Source organism: Taudactylus pleione, unplaced genomic scaffold, assembly GCF_031769625.1.
Source record: "Taudactylus pleione unplaced genomic scaffold, aTauple2 ptg000469l, whole genome shotgun sequence".
NCBI classification, from domain to species: domain Eukaryota; kingdom Metazoa; phylum Chordata; class Amphibia; order Anura; family Myobatrachidae; genus Taudactylus; species Taudactylus pleione.
The window spans coordinates 361,385-384,871 of NW_028284871.1; the positions used below are offsets into that span (position 1 = coordinate 361,385).

At 48.4% G+C, this 23,487-nt stretch overlaps 1 protein-coding gene across 1 annotated transcript in view; it reads right to left on the bottom strand.

Annotated features, from left to right (window-relative positions):
* Positions 1–4,280: 4,280 nt before the first annotated feature.
* The window catches only part of LOC148504052 (V-set and immunoglobulin domain-containing protein 2-like), a 196,695-nt gene continuing 177,488 nt past the window's right edge, over positions 4,281–23,487 (bottom strand). Inside the window, exon 8 of the mRNA XM_088448858.1 lies at positions 4,281–4,575. Within this exon, the coding sequence (XP_088304984.1) occupies positions 4,281–4,575 (295 nt within the window). The remainder of the gene's footprint in view (positions 4,576–23,487) is intronic.

Genomic DNA, 23,487 nt, shown 5'->3' on the forward strand with positions numbered 1-23,487 from the left:
GGTGTCTGCCTGCAGTAATGTGTCTATATGAGGTGACTGTTCCTGTACTCTGTACTGCGAGGTGGGTTCTATCCTATAACAGGAGACTGGTGGCGCTGCTGTTGCTGTACCGCTGTTATCACCTATTATAATGAGCTATAAGTGTCACTATTACACCACAGGCGCAGTTATTATAAGGAGGTGCTGGGGAGGAGCATTGCACTGTACTCTGTACTCTGTATTGCGAGGTGGGTTCTATCCTATAACAGGAGACTGGAGGCGCTGCTGTTGCTGTACCGCTGTTATCACCTATTATAATGAGCTATAAGTGTCACTATTACACCACAGGTGCAGTTATTATATATATATGTGGGGGGAGGAGCATTGCACTGTACTCTGTATTGCGAGGTGGGTTCTATCCTATAACAGGAGACTGGAGGCGCTGCTGTTGCTGTACCGCTGTTATCACCTATTATAATGAGCTATAAGTGTCACTATTACACCACAGGTGCAGTTATTATATATATATGTGGGGGGAGGAGCATTGCTCTGTACTCTGTACTCTGTATTGCGAGGTGGGTTCTATCCTATAACAGGAGACTGGAGGCGCTGCTGTTGCTGTACCGCTGTTATCACCTATTATAATGAGCTGTAAGTGTCACTATTACACAACAGGCGCAGTTATTATATATATGTGGGGGGAGGAGCATTGCACTGTTCCTGTACTCTGTACTGCGAGGTGGGTTCTATCCTATAACAGGAGACTGGAGGCGCTGCTGTTGCTGTACCGCTGTTATCACCTATTATAATGAGCTGTAAGTGTCACTATTACACAACAGGTGCAGTTATTATATATATGTGGGGGGAGGAGCATTGCACTGTACTCTGTACTGCGAGGTTGGTTCTATCCTATAACAGGAGACTGGAGGCGCTGCTGTTGCTGTACCGCTGTTATCACCTATTATAATGAGCTATAAGTGTCACTATTACACCACAGGTGCAGTTATTATATATATGTGGGGGGAGGAGCATTGCACTGTTCCTGTACTCTGTATTGCGAGGTGGGTTCTATCCTATAACAGGAGACTGGAGGCGCTGCTGTTGCTGTACCGCTGTTATCACCTATTATAATGAGCTGTAAGTGTCGCTATTACACCACAGGTGCAGTTATTATATATATATATGTGGGGGGAGGAGCATTGCACTGTACTCTGTACTCTGTATTGCGAGGTGGGTTCTATCCTATAACAGGAGACTGGTGACGCTGCTGTTGCTGTACCGCTGTTATCACCTATTATAATGAGCTATAAGTGTCACTATTACACAACAGGCGCAGTTATTATATATATATGTGGGGGGAGGAGCATTGCACTGTACTCTGTATTGCGAGGTGGGTTCTATCCTATAACAGGAGACTGGTGACGCTGCTGTTGCTGTACCGCTGTTATCACCTATTATAATGAGCTGTAAGTGTCGCTATTACACCACAGGTGCAGTTATTATATATATGTGGGGGGAGGATCATTGCACTGTTCCTGTACTCTGTGTATTGCGAGGTGGGTTCTATCCTATAACAGGAGACTGGAGGCGCTGCTGCTGCTGTACCGCTGTTATCACCTATTATAATGAGCTATAAGTGTCACTATTACACAACAGGCGCAGTTATATATATGTGGAGGGAGGAGCATTGCACTGTACTCTGTACTGCGAGGTGGGTTCTATCCTATAACAGGAGACTGGTGGCGCTGCTGTTGCTGTACCGCTGTTATCACCTATTATAATGAGCTGTAAGTGTCACTATTACACCACAGGCGCAGTTATTATATATATGTGGGGGGAGGAGCATTGCACTGTACTCTGTACTGCGAGGTGGGTTCTATCCTATAACAGGAGACTGGTGGCGCTGCTGTTGCTGTACCGCTGTTATCACCTATTATAATGAGCTGTAAGTGTCACTATTACACCACAGGCGCAGTTATTATATATATGTGGGGGGAGGAGCATTGCACTGTACTCTGTACTGCGAGGTGGGTTCTATCCTATAACAGGAGACTGGTGGCGCTGCTGTTGCTGTACCGCTGTTATCACCTATTATAATGAGCTGTAAGTGTCACTATTACACCACAGGCGCAGTTATTATAAGGAGGTGCTGGGGAGATCTGGCTGAAGAGAAAGCAGAGAAAATAGAAATATTCAGGACAGTGAGAGGATTTACACCCTTCATCCATTTAATACACTTTGGGGTAACAGTCTATCATCTGTCTCTTCAGTTTCCTGCATAGTTTACAGTATAATATTTTATATTCGTTCAAAATGCTATATACCTAAAGAAAACCTGTTTGGGGCCTTTATACACTGTAATAAACATACAGAGATCAGGGACATGATTAGCAACCGTCCAATTGTCTTCTCAGGACTGTGAGTCTCTGGATAATCTGAACCGTCCGTGTGCATTACATTAGTGTGTATAGTGTGACCACCCGTGTGCATTACATTAGTGTGTATACTGTGACCATCCGTGTGCATTACATTAGTGTGTATAGTGTGATCACCCGTGTGTATTACATTAGTGTGTATAGTGTGATCACCCGTGTGCATTACATTAGTGTGTATACTGTGACCACCCGTGTGCATTACATTAGTGTGTATAGTGTGACCACCCGTGTGCATTACATTAGTGTGTATAGTGTGATCACCCGTGTGCATTACATTAGTGTGTATACTGTGACCACCCGTGTGCATTACATTAGTGTGTATAGTGTGACCACCCGTGTGCATTACATTAGTGTGTATAGTGTGACCACCCGTGTGTATTACATTAGTGTGTATACTGTGACCACCCGTGTGCATTACATTAGTGTGTATAGTGTGACCACCCGTGTGCATTACATTAGTGTGTATACTGTGACCACCCGTGTGTATTACATTAGTGTGTATACTGTGACCACCCGTGTGCATTACATTAGTGTGTATACTGTGACCACCCGTGTGCATTACATTAGTGTGTATACTGTGACCACCCGTGTGTATTACATTAGTGTGTATAGTGTGACCACCCGTGTGCATTACATTAGTGTGTATACTGTGACCACCCGTGTGCATTACATTAGTGTGTATAGTGTGACCACCCGTGTGCATTACATTAGTGTGTATACTGTGACCACCCGTGTGCATTACATTAGTGTGTATACTGTGACCACCCGTGTGTATTACATTAGTGTGTATAGTGTGACCACCCGTGTGCATTACATTAGTGTGTATAGTGTGACCACCCGTGTGCATTACATTAGTGTGTATAGTGTGACCACCCGTGTGCATTACATTAGTGTGTATAGTGTGACCACCCGTGTGCATTACATGAGCGTGTTTAGTGTGACCACCCGTGTGCATTACATTAGCGTGTGTAGTGTGACCCCCCCGTGTGCATTACATTAGCGTGTGTAACATGATCACCCATGTGCATGAACGTGTGTAGTGTCACCATCTGTGTGCTCTGAAATAGCGTGTATAGTGTGACCACCCGTGTGCATTACATTAGCGTGTGTAGTGTGACCACCCGTGTGCATTAGCGTGTTTAGTGTGACCACCTGTATGCATTACATTAGTGTATACTGTGACCACCCGTGTGCATTAGCGTGTATAGTGTGACCATCCGTGTTCTCTGATTTAGCGTGTATAGTGTGACCACCCGTGTTCTCTGAATTAGCGTGTATAGTGTGACCACCCGTGTGCTATGAATTAGGGGGTTATAGTGTGACCCATCCGTGTGCTATGAATTAGGGTGTTGTAGTGTGACCCATCTGTGTGCTATGAATTAGGGGGTTGTAGTGTGACCCATCTGTGTGCTATGAATTAGGGGGTTGTAGTGTGACCCATCTGTGTGCTATGAATTAGGGGGTTGTAGTGTGACCCATCGGTGTGCTATGAATTAGGGGGTTGTAGTGTGACCCATCGGTGTGCTATGAATTAGGGGGTTGTAGTGTGACCCATCGGTGTGCTATGAATTAGGGGGTTATAGTGTGACCCATCGGTGTGCTATGAATTAGGGGGTTGTAGTGTGACCCATCGGTGTGCTATGAATTAGGGGGTTATAGTGTGACCCATCGGTGTGCTATGAATTAGGGGGTTGTAGTGTGACCCATCGGTGTGCTATGAATTAGGGGGTTATAGTGTGACCCATCGGTGTGCTATGAATTAGGGGGTTATAGTGTGACCCATCGGTGTGCTATGAATTAGGGTGGTGTAGTGTGACCCGCCCGCGTGCAATGAATTAGGGTGTTGTAGTGTGACCCGCCCGCGTACTACACTAGGTATCCAGATGTGACAGAGTAAAGCGATGAGGTGAGAGGAACCGGCACAGGGCTTGTGTTGTCTTCCTCGCTGTCTGTGGTGGAGCCCTCTGTCCCCGGCGGCGTTCTGTGCCGCCCAATGTGAGGTGTGACGGACACATGACCTCTCCGTATATTGTACATGATGGGAGTAGTTTTCTGCCCCAAAGGAACACCTGATGCCCACATGGGAATGGCCCGCCTGCTGCCGGTGTCACTGTGGGGGCTCCTGGTAATGTGCTGGGGTCTTGATGATAGAGTTTCCACCCTGCAGAGACGGAAAACATGATTCTCTGTGTCCTCCCCGAAACGTCATTTCATTTCTCACATATTGCTAATGGGGGTATCATATTAGTGCAAGGAAGTGGAAATGTTCTACAGGGGGGTCGGCCGTATACTCCATACCCTGTTATGTAATAATCGGGGGGGGGCGGCCGTATACATCATACTCTGTTATGTAATAATCGGGGGGGGGGGACGGCTATATACACCATACTCTGTTATGTAATAATCGGGGAGGCGGCTGTATACACCATACCCTGTTATGTAATAATCGGGGGGGCGGCCGTATACATCATACTCTGTTATGTAATAATCGGGGGGGGGGGGGGGGGGCTGTATACACCATACTCTGTTATGTAATAATCGGGGAGGCGGCTGTATACACCATACCCTGTTATGTAATAATCAGGGAGACGGCTGTATACACCATACTCTGTTATGTAATAAGCGGGGGGGCGGCTGTATACACCATACTCTGTTATGTAATAATCGGGGGGGGGGGGGGCGGCTGTATACACCATACTCTGTTATGTAATAATCGGGGGGGGGGGCGGCTGTATACACCATACTCTGTTATGTAATAATCGGGGGGGCGGCCGTATACACCATACTCTGTTATGTAATAATCGGGGGGCAGCCGTATACACCATACTCTTATGTAATAATTGGGGGGCGGCCGTATACACCATACTCTGTTATGTAATAATCAGGGGACGGCTGTATACACCATACCCCGTTATGTAATAATCGGGGGGGCGGCCGTATACATCATACTCTGTTATGTAATAATCGGGGGGGGGGGACGGCTGTATACACCATACTCTGTTATGTAATAATCGGGGAGGCGGCTGTATACACCATACCCTGTTATGTAATAATCAGGGAGGCGGCTGTGTACACCATACTCTGTTATGTAATAAGCGGGGGGGGGCGGCTGTATACACCATACTCTGTTATGTAATAATCGGGGGGGGGGCGGCTGTATACACCATACTCTGTTATGTAATAATCGGGGGGGACGGCTGTATACACCATACTCTGTTATGTAATAACCTCTCTTACCTGTCACTGTCCCCAAGATTTACCTCTACACCTACCTGTCACTGTCCCCAACATTTACCTGTACACCTCTCTTACCTGTCACTGTCCCTAACATTTACCTGACACCTCTCTTACCTGTCACTGTCACCAACATTTACCTGTACACGTACCTGTCACTGTCCCCAACATTTACCTGTTCACCTCTCCTACTTGTCACTGTCCCCAACATTTACCTGTACACCTCTCCTACTTGTCACTGTCCCCAACATTTACCTGGAAACCTCTCCTACCTGTCACTGTCCCCAACATTTACCTGTACACCTCTCCTACCTGTCAATGTCCCCAACATTTACCTGTACACCTCTCTTACCTGTCACTGTCCCCAACATTTACCTGTCACTGTCCCCAACATTTACCTGTACACCTCTCTTACCTGTCACTGTCCCCAACATTTACCTGTACACTTCTCATACCTGTCACAGTCCCCAACATTTACCTGTACAACTCTCCTACCTGTCACTGTCCCCAACATTTACCTGTACACCTCTCCTACCTGTCACTATCGCCAACATTTACCTGTACACCTCTCCTACCTGTCACTCCACAACATTTACATATACACCTTTCCTACCTTACCTGTACACGTTTCCTTCCTGTCACTGTCCCCAACATTTACCTGTACACCTACCTGTCACTGTCCCCAACATTTACCTGTACAACTCTCCTACCTGTCACTGTCGCCAACATTTACCTGTACATCTCTCCTACCTACCACTGTCGCCAACATTTACCTGTCCACTTCTCATACCTGTCACTGTCCCCAACATTTACCTGTAAACCTCTCCTACCTGTCACTGTCCCCAACATTTACCTGTACACTTCTCCTACCTGTCACTGTCCCCCAACATTTACCTCTACACCTCTCCTACCTGTCACTGTCCCCCAACATTTACCTCTACACCTGTCCTACCTGTCACTGTCCCCCAACATTTACCTCTACACCTCTCCTACCTGTCACTATCGCCAACATTTACCTGTACACCTCTCCTACCTGTCACTCCACAACATTTACCTGTACACCTTTCCTACCTTACCTGTACACCTTTCCTTCCTGTCACTGTCCCCAACATTTACCTGTACACCTACCTGTCACTGTCCCCAACATTTACCTGTACAACTCTCCTACCTGTCACTGTCCCCAACATTTACCTGTACACCTCTCTTAACCTGTCACTGTCCCCAACATTTACCTGTACACTTCTCCTACCTGTCACTGTCCCCAACATTTACCTGTACACCTCTTACCTGTCACTGTCCACAACTTTTACCTGTACACCTCTCCTACCTGTCACTGTCCCAACATTTACCTGTACACCTTTCCTACCTGTCACTGTCCCAACATTTACCTGAACACCTTTCCTACCTTACCTGTACACCTTTCCTACCTGTCACTCTCCCCAACATTTATCTGTACACTTCTCCTACCTGTCACTGTCTCCAACATTTACCTGTACACCTCTACCTGTCACTGTCCCTAACATTTACCTGTACACTTCTACCTGTCACTGTCCCCAACATTTACCTGTACACCTCGCCTACCAGTCACTGTCCCCAACATTTACCTGTACACTTCTCCTACCTGTCACTGTCCCCAACATTTACTTGTACACCTCTCCTACCTGTCACTGCCCCCAACATTTACCTCTACACCTCTCCTACCTGTCACTATCCCCAACATTTACCTGTACACTTCTACCTGTCACTGTCCCCAACATTTACCTGTACATCTCTCCTACCTGTCACCGTCCCCAACATTTACCTGTACACCTCTCCTACCTGTCACTGCCCCCAACATTTACCTGTACACTTCTCCTACCTGTCACTGTCCCCAACATTTACCTGTACACCTCTTACCTGTCACTGTCCCCAATATTTACCTGTACACCTACCTGTCACTGTCCCCAACATTTACCTGTACATCTCTCCTACCTATCACTGTCTCCAACATTTACCTGTGCACCTCCTACCTGTCACTGTCCCCAACATTTACCTGTACACCTTTCCTACCTGTCACTGTCCCCAACATTTACCTGTACACCTCTCCTACATGTCACTGTCCCCAACATTTACCTGTACACCTCTCCAGCTGTCACTGTCCCCAACATTTACCTGTACACCTCTCCTACCTGTCACCATCTCCAACATTTACCTGTACACCTCTCATTCCTGCTACTGTCCCCAACATTTACCTGTACACCTTTCCTACCTGTCACTGTCCCAACATTTACCTGTACAACATTCCTACCTGTCACTGTCCCCAAAATTTACCTGACCTCTTCTACCTGTCACTGTCCCCACCATTTACCTGTACACCTCTCCTACCTGTCACTGTCCCCACCATTTACCTGTACACCTCTCCTACCTGTCACTGTCCCCAACATTTACCTGTATACCTCTCATTCCTGCTACTGTCCCCAACATTTACCTATACACCTTTCCTACCTGTCACTGTCCCAACATTTACCTGTACACTTCTCCTACCTGTCACTGTCCCCAACATTTACCTGTACATCTCTCCTACCTGTCACTGTCTCCAACATTTACCTGTACATCTCTCCTACCTGTCACTGTCTCCAACATTTACCTGTACACATCTACTACCTGTCACTGTCCCCAACATTTACCTGTACATCTCCTACCTGTCGCTGTCCCCAACATTTACATGTACACTTCTACCTGTACACTTCTCCTACCTGTCACTGTCCGCAACATTTACCTGTGCACTTCTCCTACCTGTCACTGTCCCCAACATTTACCTGTACACCTCTCCTACCTGTCACTGTCCGCAACATTTACCTGTGCACTTCTCCTACCTGTCACTGTCCCCAACATTTACCTGTACAACTCTCCTACCTGTCACTGTCCGCAACATTTACCTGTGCACTTCTCCTACCTGTCACTGTCCCCAACATTTACCTGTACAACTCTCCTACCTGTCACTCTCCCCAACATTTACCTGCACACCTTTTCTACCTGTCACCGTCCCAACATTTACCTGTACAACTTTCCTACCTGTCTCTGTCCCCAACATTTACGTGTACACCTACCTGTCACGGAACACAACATTTACCTGTACACCTCTCCTACCTATCACTGTCCCCAACATTTACCTGTACACCTTTCCTACCTTACTTGTTACTGTCTCCAACATTTACCTGTACACCTCTCCTACCTGTCACTGTCTCCACCATTTACCTGTACACCTTTCCTACCTGTCACCATCCCAACATTTACCTGTACAACTTTCCTACCTGTCACTGTCCCCACCATTTACCTGTATACCTCTCATTCCTGTCACTGTCCCCAACATTTACCTGTACAACTTTCCTATCTGTCACTGCTCCCCAACATTTACCTGTACACCTTTCCTACCTGTCGCTTTCCCCATCATTTACCTGTCCACTTCTCCTACCTGTCACTATCCCCAACATTTACATGTACACTTCTCCTATCTGTACACTTCTCATACCTGTCACTGTCCCCAACATTTACATGTACACTTCTCCTACCTGTCACTGTCCCCAACATTTACCTGTACATCTCCTACCTGTCGCTGTCCCCAACATTTACATGTACACTTCTACCTGTACACTTCTCCTACCTGTCACTGTCCGCAACATTTACCTGTGCACTTCTCCTACCTGTCACTGTCCCCAACATTTACCTGTACACCTCTCCTACCTGTCACTGTCCGCAACATTTACCTGTGCACTTCTCCTACCTGTCACTGTCCCCAACATTTACCTGTACAACTCTCCTACCTGTCACTCTCCCCAACATTTACCTGCACACCTTTTCTACCTGTCACCGTCCCAACATTTACCTGTACAACTTTCCTACCTGTCTCTGTCCCCAACATTTACGTGTACACCTACCTGTCACGGAACACAACATTTACCTGTACACCTCTCCTACCTATCACTGTCCCCAACATTTACCTGTACACCTTTCCTACCTTACTTGTTACTGTCTCCAACATTTACCTGTACACCTACCTGTCACTCTCCCCAACATTTACCTGTGCACCTCCTACCTGTCACTGTCCCCAACATTTACTTGTACACCTTTCCTACCTGTCACTGTCCCCAACATTTACCTGTACACCTCTCCTACATGTCACTGTCCCCAACATTTACCTGTACACCTCTCCAGCTGTCACTGTCCCCAACATTTACCTGTACACCTCTCCTACCTGTCACTATCTCCAACATTTACCTGTACACCTCTACTACCTGTCACTGTCCCCAACATTTACCTGTACACCTCTCATTGCTGCTACTGTCCCCAACATTTACCTGTACGCCTTTCCTACCTGTCACTGTCCCAACATTTACCTGTACAACATTCCTACCTGTCACTGTCCCCAAAATTTACCTGCACTCTTCTACCTGTCACTGTCCCCACCATTTACCTGTACACCTCTCCTACCTGTCACTGTCCCCACCATTTACCTGTACACCTCTCCTACCAGTCACTGTCCCCAATATTTACCTGTATACCTCTCATTCCTGCTACTGTCCCCAACATTTACCTATACACCTTTCCTACCTGTCACTGTCCCAACATTTACCTGTACAACTTTCTTAACCTGTCACTGTCCCCAACATTTACCTGTACACTTCTCCTACCTGTCACTGTCCGCAACATTTACCTGTGCACTTCTCCTACCTGTCACTGTCCCCAACATTTACCTGTACAACTCTCCTACCTGTCACTCTCCCCAACATTTACCTGCACACCTTTTCTACCTGTCACTGTCCCCAACATTTACGTGTACACCTCTCATTCCTGCTACTGTCCCCAACATTTACCTGTACATCTTTCCTACCTGTCACCGTCCCAACATTTACCTGTACAACTTTCCTACCTGTCACTGTCCCCAACATTTACGTGTACACCTACCTGTCACGGAACATCACATTTACCTGTACACCTCTCCTACCTGTCACTGTCCCCAACATTTACCTGTATACCTCTCATTCCTGTCACTGTCTCCAACATTTACCTGTACAACTTTCCTACCTGTCGCTTTCCCCATCATTTACCTGTCCACTTCTCCTACCTGTCACTATCCCCAACATTTACCTGTACACTTTTCCTATCTGTACACTTCTCCTACCTGTCACTGTCCCCAACATTTACATGTACACTTCTCCTACCTGTCACTGTCCCCAACATTTACCTGAACACTTTTCCTACCTTACCTGTACACCTCCTACATGTCACTTCCTCCAACATTTACCTGTACACCTCTCCTACCTATCACTGTCCCAAACATTTACCTGTACACATACCTGTCACTGTCCCCAACATTTACCTGTACAACTCTCCTACCTGTCACTGTCCCCAACATTTACCTGTACAACTCTCCTACCTGTCACTGTCCCCAACATTTACCTGTACAACTCTCCTACCTGTCACTGTCCCCAACATTTACCTGTACACCTCTCCTACCTGTCACTGTCCTTAACATTTACCTGTACACTTCTACCTGTCACTGTCCCCAACATTTACCTGTACACCTACCTGTCACTCTCCCCAACATTTACCTGTGCACCTCCTACCTGTCACTGTCCCCAACATTTACCTGTACACCTTTCCTACCTGTCACTGTCCCCAACATTTACCTCTACACCTCTCCTATCTGCCACTGTCCCCAACATTTACCTCTACACCTCTCCTACCTGTCACTGTCCCCAACATTTACCTCTCCACCTCTCCTACCTGTCACTGTCCCCAACATTTACCTCTCCACCTCTCCTACCTGTCACTGTCCCCAACATTTACCTCTCCACCTCTCCTACCTGTCACTGTACCCAGCATTTACTTCTACACCTCTCCTACCTGTCACTGTCCCCAACATTTACCTGTACACTTCTACCTGTCACTGTCCCCAACATTTACCTGTACACCTACCTGTCACTCTCCCCAACATTTACCTGTGCACCTCCAACCTGTCACTGTCCCCAACATTTACCTGTACACCTTTCCTACCTATCACTGTCCCCAACATTTACCTGTACACCTCTCCTACATGTCACTGTCCCCAACATTTACCTGTACACCTCTCCAGCTGTCACTGTCCCCAACATTAACCTGTACACCTCTCCTACCGCTCACTATCTCCAACATTTACCTGTACACCTCTCCTACCTGTCACTGTCCCCAACATTTACCTGTACACCTCTCATTCCTGCTACTGTCCCCAACATTTACCTGTACAACATTCCTACCTGTCACTGTCCCCAAAATTTACCTGTACACTTCTCCTACCTGTCAGTCACCAAAATTTTCCTGTACACCTCTTACCTGTCACTGTCCCCAACATTTACCTGTACATCTCTCCTACCTGTCACTGTCTCCAACATTTACCTGTACACATCTACTACCTGTCAATGTCCCCAACATTTACCTGTACATCTCTCCTACCTGTCGCTGTCCCCAACATTTACATGTACACTTCTCCTACCTGTCACTGTCCGCAATATTTACCTGTACACTTCTCCTACCTGTCACTGTCCCCAACATTTACCTGTACAACTCTCCTACCTGTCACTCTCCCCAACATTTACCTGCACACCTTTTCTACCTGTCACCGTCCCAACATTTACCTGTACAACTTTCCTACCTGTCACTGTCCCCAACATTTACGTGTACACCTACCTGTCACGGAACACAACATTTACCTGTACACCTCTCCTACCTGTCACTGTCTCCACCATTTACCTGTACACCTTTCCTACCTTACCTGTTACTGTCTCCAACATTTACCTGTACACCTCTCCTACCTGTCACTTTCTCCACCATTTACCTGTACACCTTTCCTACCTGTCACCATCCCAACATTTACCTGTACAACTTTCCTACCTGTCACTGTCCCCACCATCTACCTGTACACCTTTCCTACCTGTCACTGTCCCCAACATTTACCTGTACACCTCTCCAGCTGTCACTGTCCCCAACATTTACCTGTACACCTCTCCTACCTGTCACTATCTCCAACATTTACCTGTACACCTCTCCTACCTGTCACTGTCCCCAACATTTACCTGTACACCTCTCATTCCTGCTACTGTCCCCAACATTTACCTGTACACCTTTCCTACCTGTCACTGTCCCAACATTTACCTGTACAACATTCCTACCTGTCACTGTCCCCAAAATTTACCTGAACTCTTCTACCTGTCACTGTCCCCACCATTTACCTGTACACCTCTCCTACCTGTCACTGTCCCCAACATTTACCTGTATACCTCTCATTCCTGTTACTGCTCCCCAACATTTACCTGTACACCTTTCCTACCTGTCGCTTTCCCCATCATTTACCTGTCCACTTCTCCTACCTGTCACTATCCCCAACATTTACCTGTCCACCTTTCCTACCTTACCTGTACACCTCCTACCTGTCACTTCCTCCAACATTTACCTGTACACCTACCTGTCACTGTCCCCAACATTTACCTGTACACCTACCTGTCACTGTCCCCAACATTTACCTGTACAACTCTCCTACCTGTCACTGTCCCCAACATTTACCTGTACACCTTTCCTACCTGTCACTGTCCCCAACATTTACCTGTACACCTCTCCTACCTGTCACTGTCCCCACCATTTACCTGTACACCTCTCTAACCTGTCACTGTCCCCAACATTTACCTGTATACCTCTCATTCCTGTCACTGCTCCCCAACATTTACCTGTACACCTTTCCTACCTGTCGCTTTCCCCATCATTTACCTGTCCACTTCTCCTACCTGTCACTATCCCCAACATTTACCTGTACACTTCTCCTATCTGTACACTTCTACCTTTACACCTCTCCTACCTGTCACTGTCCCCAACATTTATCTGTCCACCTTTCCTACCTTACCTGTACACCTCCTACCTGTCACTTCCTCCAACATTTACCTGTACACCTCTCCTACCTATCACTGTCCCAAACATTTACCTGTACACCTACCTGTCACTGTCCCCAACATTTACCTGTACAACTCTCCTACCTGTCACTGTCCCCAACATTTACCTGTACAACTCTCCTACCTGTCACTGTCCCCAACATTTACCTTTTCATCTCTCCTACCTACCACTGTCCCCAACATTTATCTGTCCACTTCTCATACCTCTTACTGTCCCCATTTACCTGTACACCTCTTACCTGTCACTGTATCCAACATTTACCGGTACACATCTACTACCTGTCACTGTCCCCAACATTTACCTGTACACCTCTCCTGTCTGCCACTGTCCCCAACATTTACCTCTACACCTCTCCTACCTGTCACTGTCCCCAACATTTACCTCTCCACTTCTCCTACCTGTCACTGTTCCCAACATTTACCTGTACACCTCTCCTACCTGTCACTGTCCCCAACATTTACCTGTACACCTCTCCTACCTGTCACTGTCCCCAACATTTACCTCTCCACCTCTCCTACCTGTCACTGTCCCCAACATTTACCTCTCCACCTCTCCTACCTGTCACTGTCCCCAACATTTACCTCTCCACCTCTCCTACCTGTCACTGTACCCAGCATTTACTTCTACACCTCTCCTACCTGTCACTGTCCCCAACATTTACCTGTACACCTCTTACCTCTCTCTGTCCCCAACATTTACCTGTATTTCTCTCCTACCTGTCACTGTCCCCAACATTTACCTGTACACCTACCTGTCACTGTCCCCAACATTTACCTGTACACCTACCTGTCACTGTCCCCAACATTTACCTGTACACCTCTCCAGCTGTCACTGTCTCCAACATTTACCTGTACACCTTTCCTACCTGTCACCGTCCCACCATTTACCTGTACAAATGTCCTACCTGTCACTGTCCCCACCATCTACCTGTACAAATTTCCTACCTGTCACTGTCCCCACCATCTACCTGTACAGTTCTCCTATCCGTCACTGTCCCCAACATTTACCTGAACACTTCTCCTACCTCTCACTGTCCCCAACATTTACCTGTACACCTCTCTTAACCTGTCACTGTCACCAAAATTTACCTGTAAACTTCTTACCTGTCACTGTCCTCAACATTTACCTGTACACCTCTCCTACCTGTCACTGTCCCCAACATTTACCTGTACACCTCTCCTACCTTTCACTGTCTCCAACATTTACCTGTACACCTCTCCTACCTTTCACTGTCTCCAACATTTACCTGTACACATCTACTACCTGTCACTGTCCCCAACATTTACCTGTACACCTCTCCAACCTGTCACTGTCCCCAACATTTACCTGTACACCTCCTACCTTTCACTGTCCCCAACATTTACCTGTACACCTCTCCTACCTTTCACTGTCCCCAACATTTACCTGTACACTTCTCCTACCTGTCACTCTCCCCAACATTTACCTGCACACCTTTTCTACCTGTCACCGTCCCAACATTTACCTGTACACCTACCTGTCACGGAACACAACATTTACCTGTACACCTCTCCTACCTGTCACTGTCCCCAACATTTACCTGTACACCTTTCCTACCAGTCACTGTACCCAACATTTACCTGTACACCTCCCCTACCTGTCACTGTCCCCAACATTTACCTGTCCACTTCTCCTACCTGTCACTGTCCCCAACATTTACCTGTACACCTACCTGTCACTGTCCCCACCATTTACCTGTACACCTCTTACCTGTCACTGTCCCCATATTTATCTGTATTTCTCTCCTACCTGTCACTGTCCCCAACATTTACCTCTACACCTCTCTTAACCTGTCACTGTCCGCAACATTTACCTGTACACATCTACTACCTATCACTGTCCCCAACATTTACCTGTACATCTCTCCTACCTGTCGCTGTCCCCAACATTTACATGTACACTTCTCCTACCTGTCACTGTCCCCAACATTTACCTGTACACTTCTCCTATCTGTACACTTCTCCTACCTGTCACTGTCCCCAACATTTACCTGTACAATTCTCCTACCTGTCACTGTCCCCAACATTTACCTGTATACCTACCTTTCACTGTCCCCAACATTTACCTGTACACCTCCTACCTGTCACTGTCCCCACCATTTACCTGTACATCTCTCCTACCTGTCACCGTCCCCACCATTTACCTGTACAACTCTCCTACCTGTCACTGTCCGCAACATTTACCTGTACACATCTACTACCTATCACTGTCCCCAACATTTACCTGTACATCTCTCCTACCTGTCGCTGTCCCCAACATTTACATGTACACTTCTCCTACCGGTCACTGTCCCCAACATTTACCTGTACACTTCTCCTATCTGTACACTTCTCCTACCTGTCACTGTCCCCAACATTTACCTGTACAATTCTCCTACCTGTCACTGTCCCCAACATTTACCTGTACACCTACCTTTCACTGTCCCCAACATTTACCTGTACACCTCCTACCTGTCACTGTCCCCACCATTTACCTGTACATCTCTCCTACCTGTCACCGTCCCCACCATTTACCTGTACATCTCTCCTACCTGTCACCGTCCCCAACATTTACCTGTACAACTCTCCTACCTGTCACTGTCCCCAACATTTACCTGTACACCTACCTTTCACTGTCCCCAACATTTACCTGTACACCTCTCCTACCTGTCACTGTCCCCACCATTTACCTGTACATCTCTCCTACCTGTCACTTTCCCCAACATTTACCTGTACACCTCTTACCTGTTACTCTTCCCAACATATACCTTTACACCTACCTGTCACTGTCCCCAACATTTACCTGTACACCTCTCCTACCTGTCACTGTCCCCAACATTTACCTGTACATCTCTGCTACCTGTCACTGTCCCCAACATTTACCTGTACACCTACCTGTCACTGTCCCCAACATTTACCTGTACACCTCTTACCTGTCACTGTCCCCAACATTTACCTGTACACCTCTCCTACCTGTCACTGTCCCCAACATTTACCTGTACACCTCCCCTACCAGTCACTGTACCCAACATTTACCTGTACACCTCTTACCTGTCACTATCCCCAACATTTACCTGTACACCTTTCATACCTGTATTACTGTCCCCAACATTTACCTGTACACCTTTCCTACCTTACATGTACACCTTTCCTACCTGTCACTGTCCCCAACATTTACCTGTACACCTTTCCTACCTGTCACTGTCCCCAACATTTACCTGTACAACTCTCCTACCTGTCACTGTCCCCAACATTTACCTGTACACCTTTTCTACCTGTCACCGTATCAACATTTACCTGTACAACCTTCCTACCGGTCACTGTCCCCAACATTTACGTGTACACCTACCTGTCACTGTCCCCAACATTTACCTGTACACCTTTCCTACCTGTCACTGTCCCCAACATTTACCTGTACATCTTTCCTACCTGTCACTGCTCCCCAACATTTACCTGTACACCTTTCCTACCTGTCGCTTTTCCCAACATTTACCTGTACACCTTTCCTACCTTTCCTGTTACTGTCTCCAATATTTACCTGTACAACCTTCCTACCTGTCACTGTTCCCAACATTTACCTGTACACCTTTCCTACCTGTCACTGTCCCCAACATTTATCTGTACACCTTTCCTACCTGTCACTGTCCCCAACATTTACCTGTACATCTCTCCTACCTGTCACTGTCCCCAACATTTACCTGTACACCTTTTCTACCTGTCACCGTATCAACATTTACCTGTACAACCTTCCTACCTGTCACTGTTCCCAACATTTACCTGTACACCTTTCCTACCTGTCACTGTCCCCAACATTTATCTGTACACCTTTCCTACCTGTCACTGTCCCCAACATTTACCTGTACATCTCTCCTACCTGTCACTGTCCCCAACATTTACCTGTACACCTTTTCTACCTGTCACCGTATCAACATTTACCTGTACAACCTTCCTACCTGTCACTGTCCCCAACATTTACGTGTACACCTACCTGTCACTGTCCCCAACATTTACCTGTACACCTTTCCTACCTGTCGCTTTCCCCATCATTTACCTGTACACCTTTCCTACCTTTCAATGTCCCCAACTTTTACCTGTACACCTTTCCTACCTTACCTGTTACTGTCTCCAACATTTACCTGTCACTGTCTCCAACATTTACCTGTACACCTTTCCTACCTGTCACTGTCCGAACATTTACCCGTCACTGTCCCCAACACTTACCTGTACACCTTTCCTACCTCTCACTGTCCCCAACATTTACCTGTACACCTCTCCTACCTGTCACTGGGCCTGATACAGACCCGGTCGCAAGCGATGAGAGCTCGCAACCGGGTCGACGCTGGCCCAGAGTGCATACGCACGACGGAGCCGGCTCCGGGGTGCACATGTGCGAGGCCCGGATAGCGACGGGCAAGCCGTCGCTCTGGGTCTCGCACCAAAGGTGGCGTGCTGTCGATGTTGAGTGACAGCACACCCCCTTTGGTGGGCGGGCCGGGGGGGTGGCTGCCCAGACGGAGGCGTTCCCATGAGAAAGCCTACCATCTGGGGGCGGCCCCACTGACAACACAAGTGATGTCAGTGGGAGAACTTTCGGCTCTCTTTGAGCCGAAAGCTCTCTGGGGCTTGCGGAAACGAGACCCTACCACAAGGGTCTCGTCGCAATCCCGATGGTTTTGACCATCGTGACGGTCTTCCTGGCCGCTCGGTATAGCTGTGGGTGGTCACCCACAGCTATGAGAGCGGCAGAAGGCCATTCTAAAATACACAAAAACTGAATCAGAGCGAGCGCTCTGTCAGAGCGACCGTCTCTGAATCAGGGCCTCTGTCCCCAACATTTACCTGTACACCTCTCTTACCTGTCACTGCCCCAAAATTTACCTCTACACATCTCCTTCGTGTCACTCCCCAACATTTACATGTACACCTCTCATACCTGTATAACTGTCCCCAAAATTTACCTGTATACCTCTCCTACATGTCACTATCCAAAACAATTACCTGTACACCTCTCCTACCTGTCACTGTCCCCAACATTTACCTATACAACTTTCCTACCTGTCGCTGTCCCCAACATCTACCCGTACACCTTTCCTACAGTAACTGTCACTACTCCCCAACATTTGCCTGTACACCTCTCCTACCTTTTCACTATCCCCAACATTTACCTGTACACCTCTCCTACCTGCCACTGTCCCCAACATTTCCCTGTACAGCTTTCCTACCTGTCACGGTTCCCAACATTTTACCTGTACACCTTTTCTACCATACCTGTACACCTCTCCTACCTGTCACTGCTCCCCAACATTTACCTGTACATCTCTCCTACCTGTCACGGAACCCAATATTTACTTGTACACTTCTCCTACCTGTCACTGTCCCCAACATTTACCTGTACATCTCTCCTATCTGTCACTACTCCCCCACCCTTACCTGTACATCTCTCTCCTACCTGTCAATGCTCCCCCACCCTTACCTGTACATCTCTCTCCTATCTGTCACTGCTCCACCACCCTTACATGTACATCTCTCTCCTACCTGTCACTGCTCTCCCACCCTTACCTGTACATCTCTCTCCTACCTGTCACTGCTCTCCCACCCTTACCTGTACATCTCTCTCCTATCTGTCACTGCTCTCCCACCCTTACCTGTACATCTCTCTCCTACCTGTCACTGCTCTCCCACCCTTACCTGTACATCTCTCTCCTACCTGTCACTGCTCTCCCACCCTTACCTGTACATCTCTCTCCTACCTGTCACTGCTCTCCCACCCTTACATGTACATCTCTCTCCTACCTGTCACTGCTCCCCCACCCTTACCTGTACATCTCTCTCCTACCTGTCACTGCTCCCCCACCCTTACCTGTACATCTCTCTCCTACCTGTCACTGCTCCCCCACCCTTACCTGTACATCTCTCTCCTACCTGTCACTGCTCTCCCACCCTTACCTGTACATCTCTCTCCTACCTGTCACTGCTCTCCCACCCTTACCTGTACATCTCTCTCCTACCTGTCACTGCTCCCCCACCCTTACCTGTACATCTCTCCTACCTGTCACTGCTCTCCCACCCTTACCTGTACATCTCTCTCCTACCTTTCACTGCTCCACCACCCTTACCTGTACATCTCTCTACTACCTGTCTCTGCTCCACCACCCTTACCTGTACATCTCTCTCCTACCTGTCACAGCTCTCCCACCCTTACCTGTACATCTCTCTCCTACCTGTCACTGCTCTCCCACCCTTACCTGTACAACTCTCTCCTACCTGTCTCTGCTCCCCCACACTTACCTGTACATCTCTCTCCTACCTGTCACTGCTCTCCCACCCTTACCTCTACATCTCCTACCTGTCACTGCTCCACCACCCTTACATGTACATCTCTCTCCTACCTGTCACTGCTCTCCCACCCTTACCTGTACATTTCTCTTCTACCTGTCACTGCTCTCCCATCCTTACCTGTACATCTACCTGTCACTGCTCTCCCACCCTTACCTGTACATCTCTCTCCTACCTATCACTGCTCCACCACCCTTACCTGTACATCTCTCTCCTACCTATCACTGCTCTCCCACCCTTACCTGTACATCTCTCTCCTACCTGTCACTGCTCCACCACTCTTACCTGTACATCTCTCTCCTACCTGTCACTGCTCCTCCACCCTTACCTGTACATCTCTCTCCTACCTGTCACTGCTCTCCCACCCTTACCTCTACATTTCTCTCCTACCTGTCACTGCTCTCCCATCCTTACCTGTACATCTACCTGTCACTGCTCTCCCACCCTTACCTGTACATCTACCTGTCACTGTTCTCCCACCCTTACCTGTACATCTCTCTCCTACCTGTCTCTGCTCCACCACCCTTACCTGTACATCTCTCTCCTACCTGTCACTGCTCTCCCACCCTTACCTGTACATCTCTCTCCTACCTGTCACTGCTCCCCCACCCTTACCTGTACATCTCTCTCCTATCCGTCACTACTCTCCCACCCTTACCTGTACATCTACCTGTCACTGCTCTCCCACCCTTACCTGTACATCTCTCTCCTACCTGTCACTGCTCTCCCACCCTTACCTGTACATCTCTTTCCTACCTATCACTGCTCCACCACCCTTACCTGTACATCTCTCTCCTACCTATCACTGCTCTCCCACCCTTACCTGTACATCTCTCTCCTACCTGTCACTGCTCCTCCACCCTTACCTGTACATCTCTCTCCTACCTGTCACTGCTCCTCCACCCTTACCTGTACATCTCTCTCCTACCTGTCACTGCTCTCCCACCCTTACCTCTACATTTCTCTCCTACCTGTCACTGCTCTCCCATCCTTACCTGTACATCTACCTGTCACTGCTCCCCCACCCTTACCTGTACATCTCTCTCCTACCTGTCACTGCTCCCCCACCCTTACCTGTACATCTCTCTCCTACCTGTCACTGCTCCCCCACCCTTACCTGTACATCTCTCTCCTACCTGTCACTGCTCTCCCACCCTTACCTGTACATCTCTCTCCTACCTGTCACTGCTCTCCCATCCTTACCTGTACATCTACCTGTCACTGCTCTCCCACCCTTACCTGTACGTCTACCTGTCACTGTTCTCCCACCCTTACCTGTACATCTCTCTCCTACCTGTCTCTGCTCCACCACCCTTACCTGTACATCTCTCTCCTACCTGTCACTGCTCTCCCACCCTTGCCTGTACATCTCTCTCCTACCTGTCACTGCTCCCCCACCCTTACCTGTACATCTCTCTCCTATCCGTCACTACTCTCCCACCCTTACCTGTACATCTCTCTCCTATCCGTCACTACTCTCCCACCCTTACCTGTACATCTCTCTCCTACCTGTCACTGCTCCACCACCCTTACCTGTACAACTCTCTCCTACCTGTCTCTGCTCTCCCACACTTACCTGTACATCTCTCTCCTACCTGTCACTGTTCTCCCACCCTTACCTGTACATCTCTCTCCTATCCGTCACTACTCTCCCACCCTTACCTGTACATCTCTCTCCTACCTGTCACTGCTCCCCCACCCTTACCTGTACATCTCTCTCCTACCTGTCACTGCTCCACCACCCTTACCTGTACAACTCTCTCCTACCTGTCTCTGCTCCCCCACACTTACCTGTACATCTCTCTCCTACCTGTCACTGCTCTCCCACCCTTACCTCTACATCTCCTACCTGTCACTGCTCCACCACCCTTACATGTACATCTCTCTCCTACCTGTCACTGCTCTCCCACCCTTACCTGTACATTTCTCTTCTACCTGTCACTGCTCTCCCATCCTTACCTGTACATCTACCTGTCACTGCTCTCCCACCCTTACCTGTACATCTCTCTCCTACCTGTCACTGCTCTCCCACCCTTACCTGTACATCTCTCTCCTACCTATCACTGCTCCACCACCCTTACCTGTACATCTCTCTCCTACCTATCACTGCTCTCCCACCCTTACCTGTACATCTCTCTCCTACCTGTCACTGCTCCACCACTCTTACCTGTACATCTCTCTCCTACCTGTCACTGCTCCTCCACCCTTACCTGTACATCTCTCTCCTACCTGTCACTGCTCTCCCACCCTTACCTCTACATTTCTCTCCTACCTGTCACTGCTCTCCCATCCTTACCTGTACATCTACCTGTCACTGCTCTCCCACCCTTACCTGTACATCTACCTGTCACTGCTCTCCCACCCTTACCTGTACGTCTACCTGTCACTGTTCTCCCACCCTTACCTGTACATCTCTCTCCTACCTGTCTCTGCTCCACCACCCTTACCTGTACATCTCTCTCCTATCCGTCACTACTCTCCCACCCTTACCTGTACATCTCTCTCCTACCTGTCACTGCTCCACCACCCTTACCTGTACAACTCTCCCCTACCTGTCTCTGCTCTCCCACACTTACCTGTACATCTCTCTCCTACCTGTCACTGTTCTCCCACCCTTACATGTACATCTCCTACCTGTCACTGCTCTCCCACCCTTACCTGTACATCTCTCTCCTACCTGTCACTGCTCCACCACCCTTACCTGTACATCTCCTACCTGTCACTGCTCCACCACCCTTACATGTACATCTCTCTCCTACCTGTCACTGCTCTCCCACCCTTACCTGTACATTTCTCTTCTACCTGTCACTGTTCTCCCATCCTTACCTGTACATCTACCTGTCACTGCTCTCCCACCCTTACCTGTACATCTACCTGTCACTGCTCTCCCACCCTTACCTGTACGTCTACCTGTCACTGTTCTCCCACCCTTACCTGTACATCTCTCTCCTACCTGTCTCTGCTCCACCACCCTTACCTGTACATCTCTCTCCTACCTGTCACTGCTCCCCCACCCTTACCTGTACATCTCTCTCCTACCTGTCACTGCTCCCCCACCCTTACCTGTACATCTCTCTCCTACCTGTCACTGCTCTCCCACCCTTACCTGTACATCTCTCTCCTACCTGTCACTGCTCTCCCACCCTTACCTGTACATCTCTCTCCTACCTGTCACTGCTCCCCCACCCTTACCTGTACATCTCTCCTACCTGTCACTGCTCTCCCACCCTTACCTGTACATCTCTCTCCTACCTGTCACTGCTCCACCACCCTTACCTGTACATCTCTCTCCTACCTGTCACTGCTCTCCCACCCTTACCTGTACATCTCTCTACTACCTGTCTCTGCTCCACCACCCTTACCTGTACATCTCTCTCCTACCTGTCACAGCTCTCCCACCCTTACCTGTACATCTCTCTCCTACCTGTCACTGCTCTCCCACCCTTACCTGTACATCTCTCTCCTACCTGTCACTGCTCCCCCACCCTTACCTGTACATCTCTCTCCTACCTGTCACTGCTCCACCACCCTTACCTGTACAACTCTCT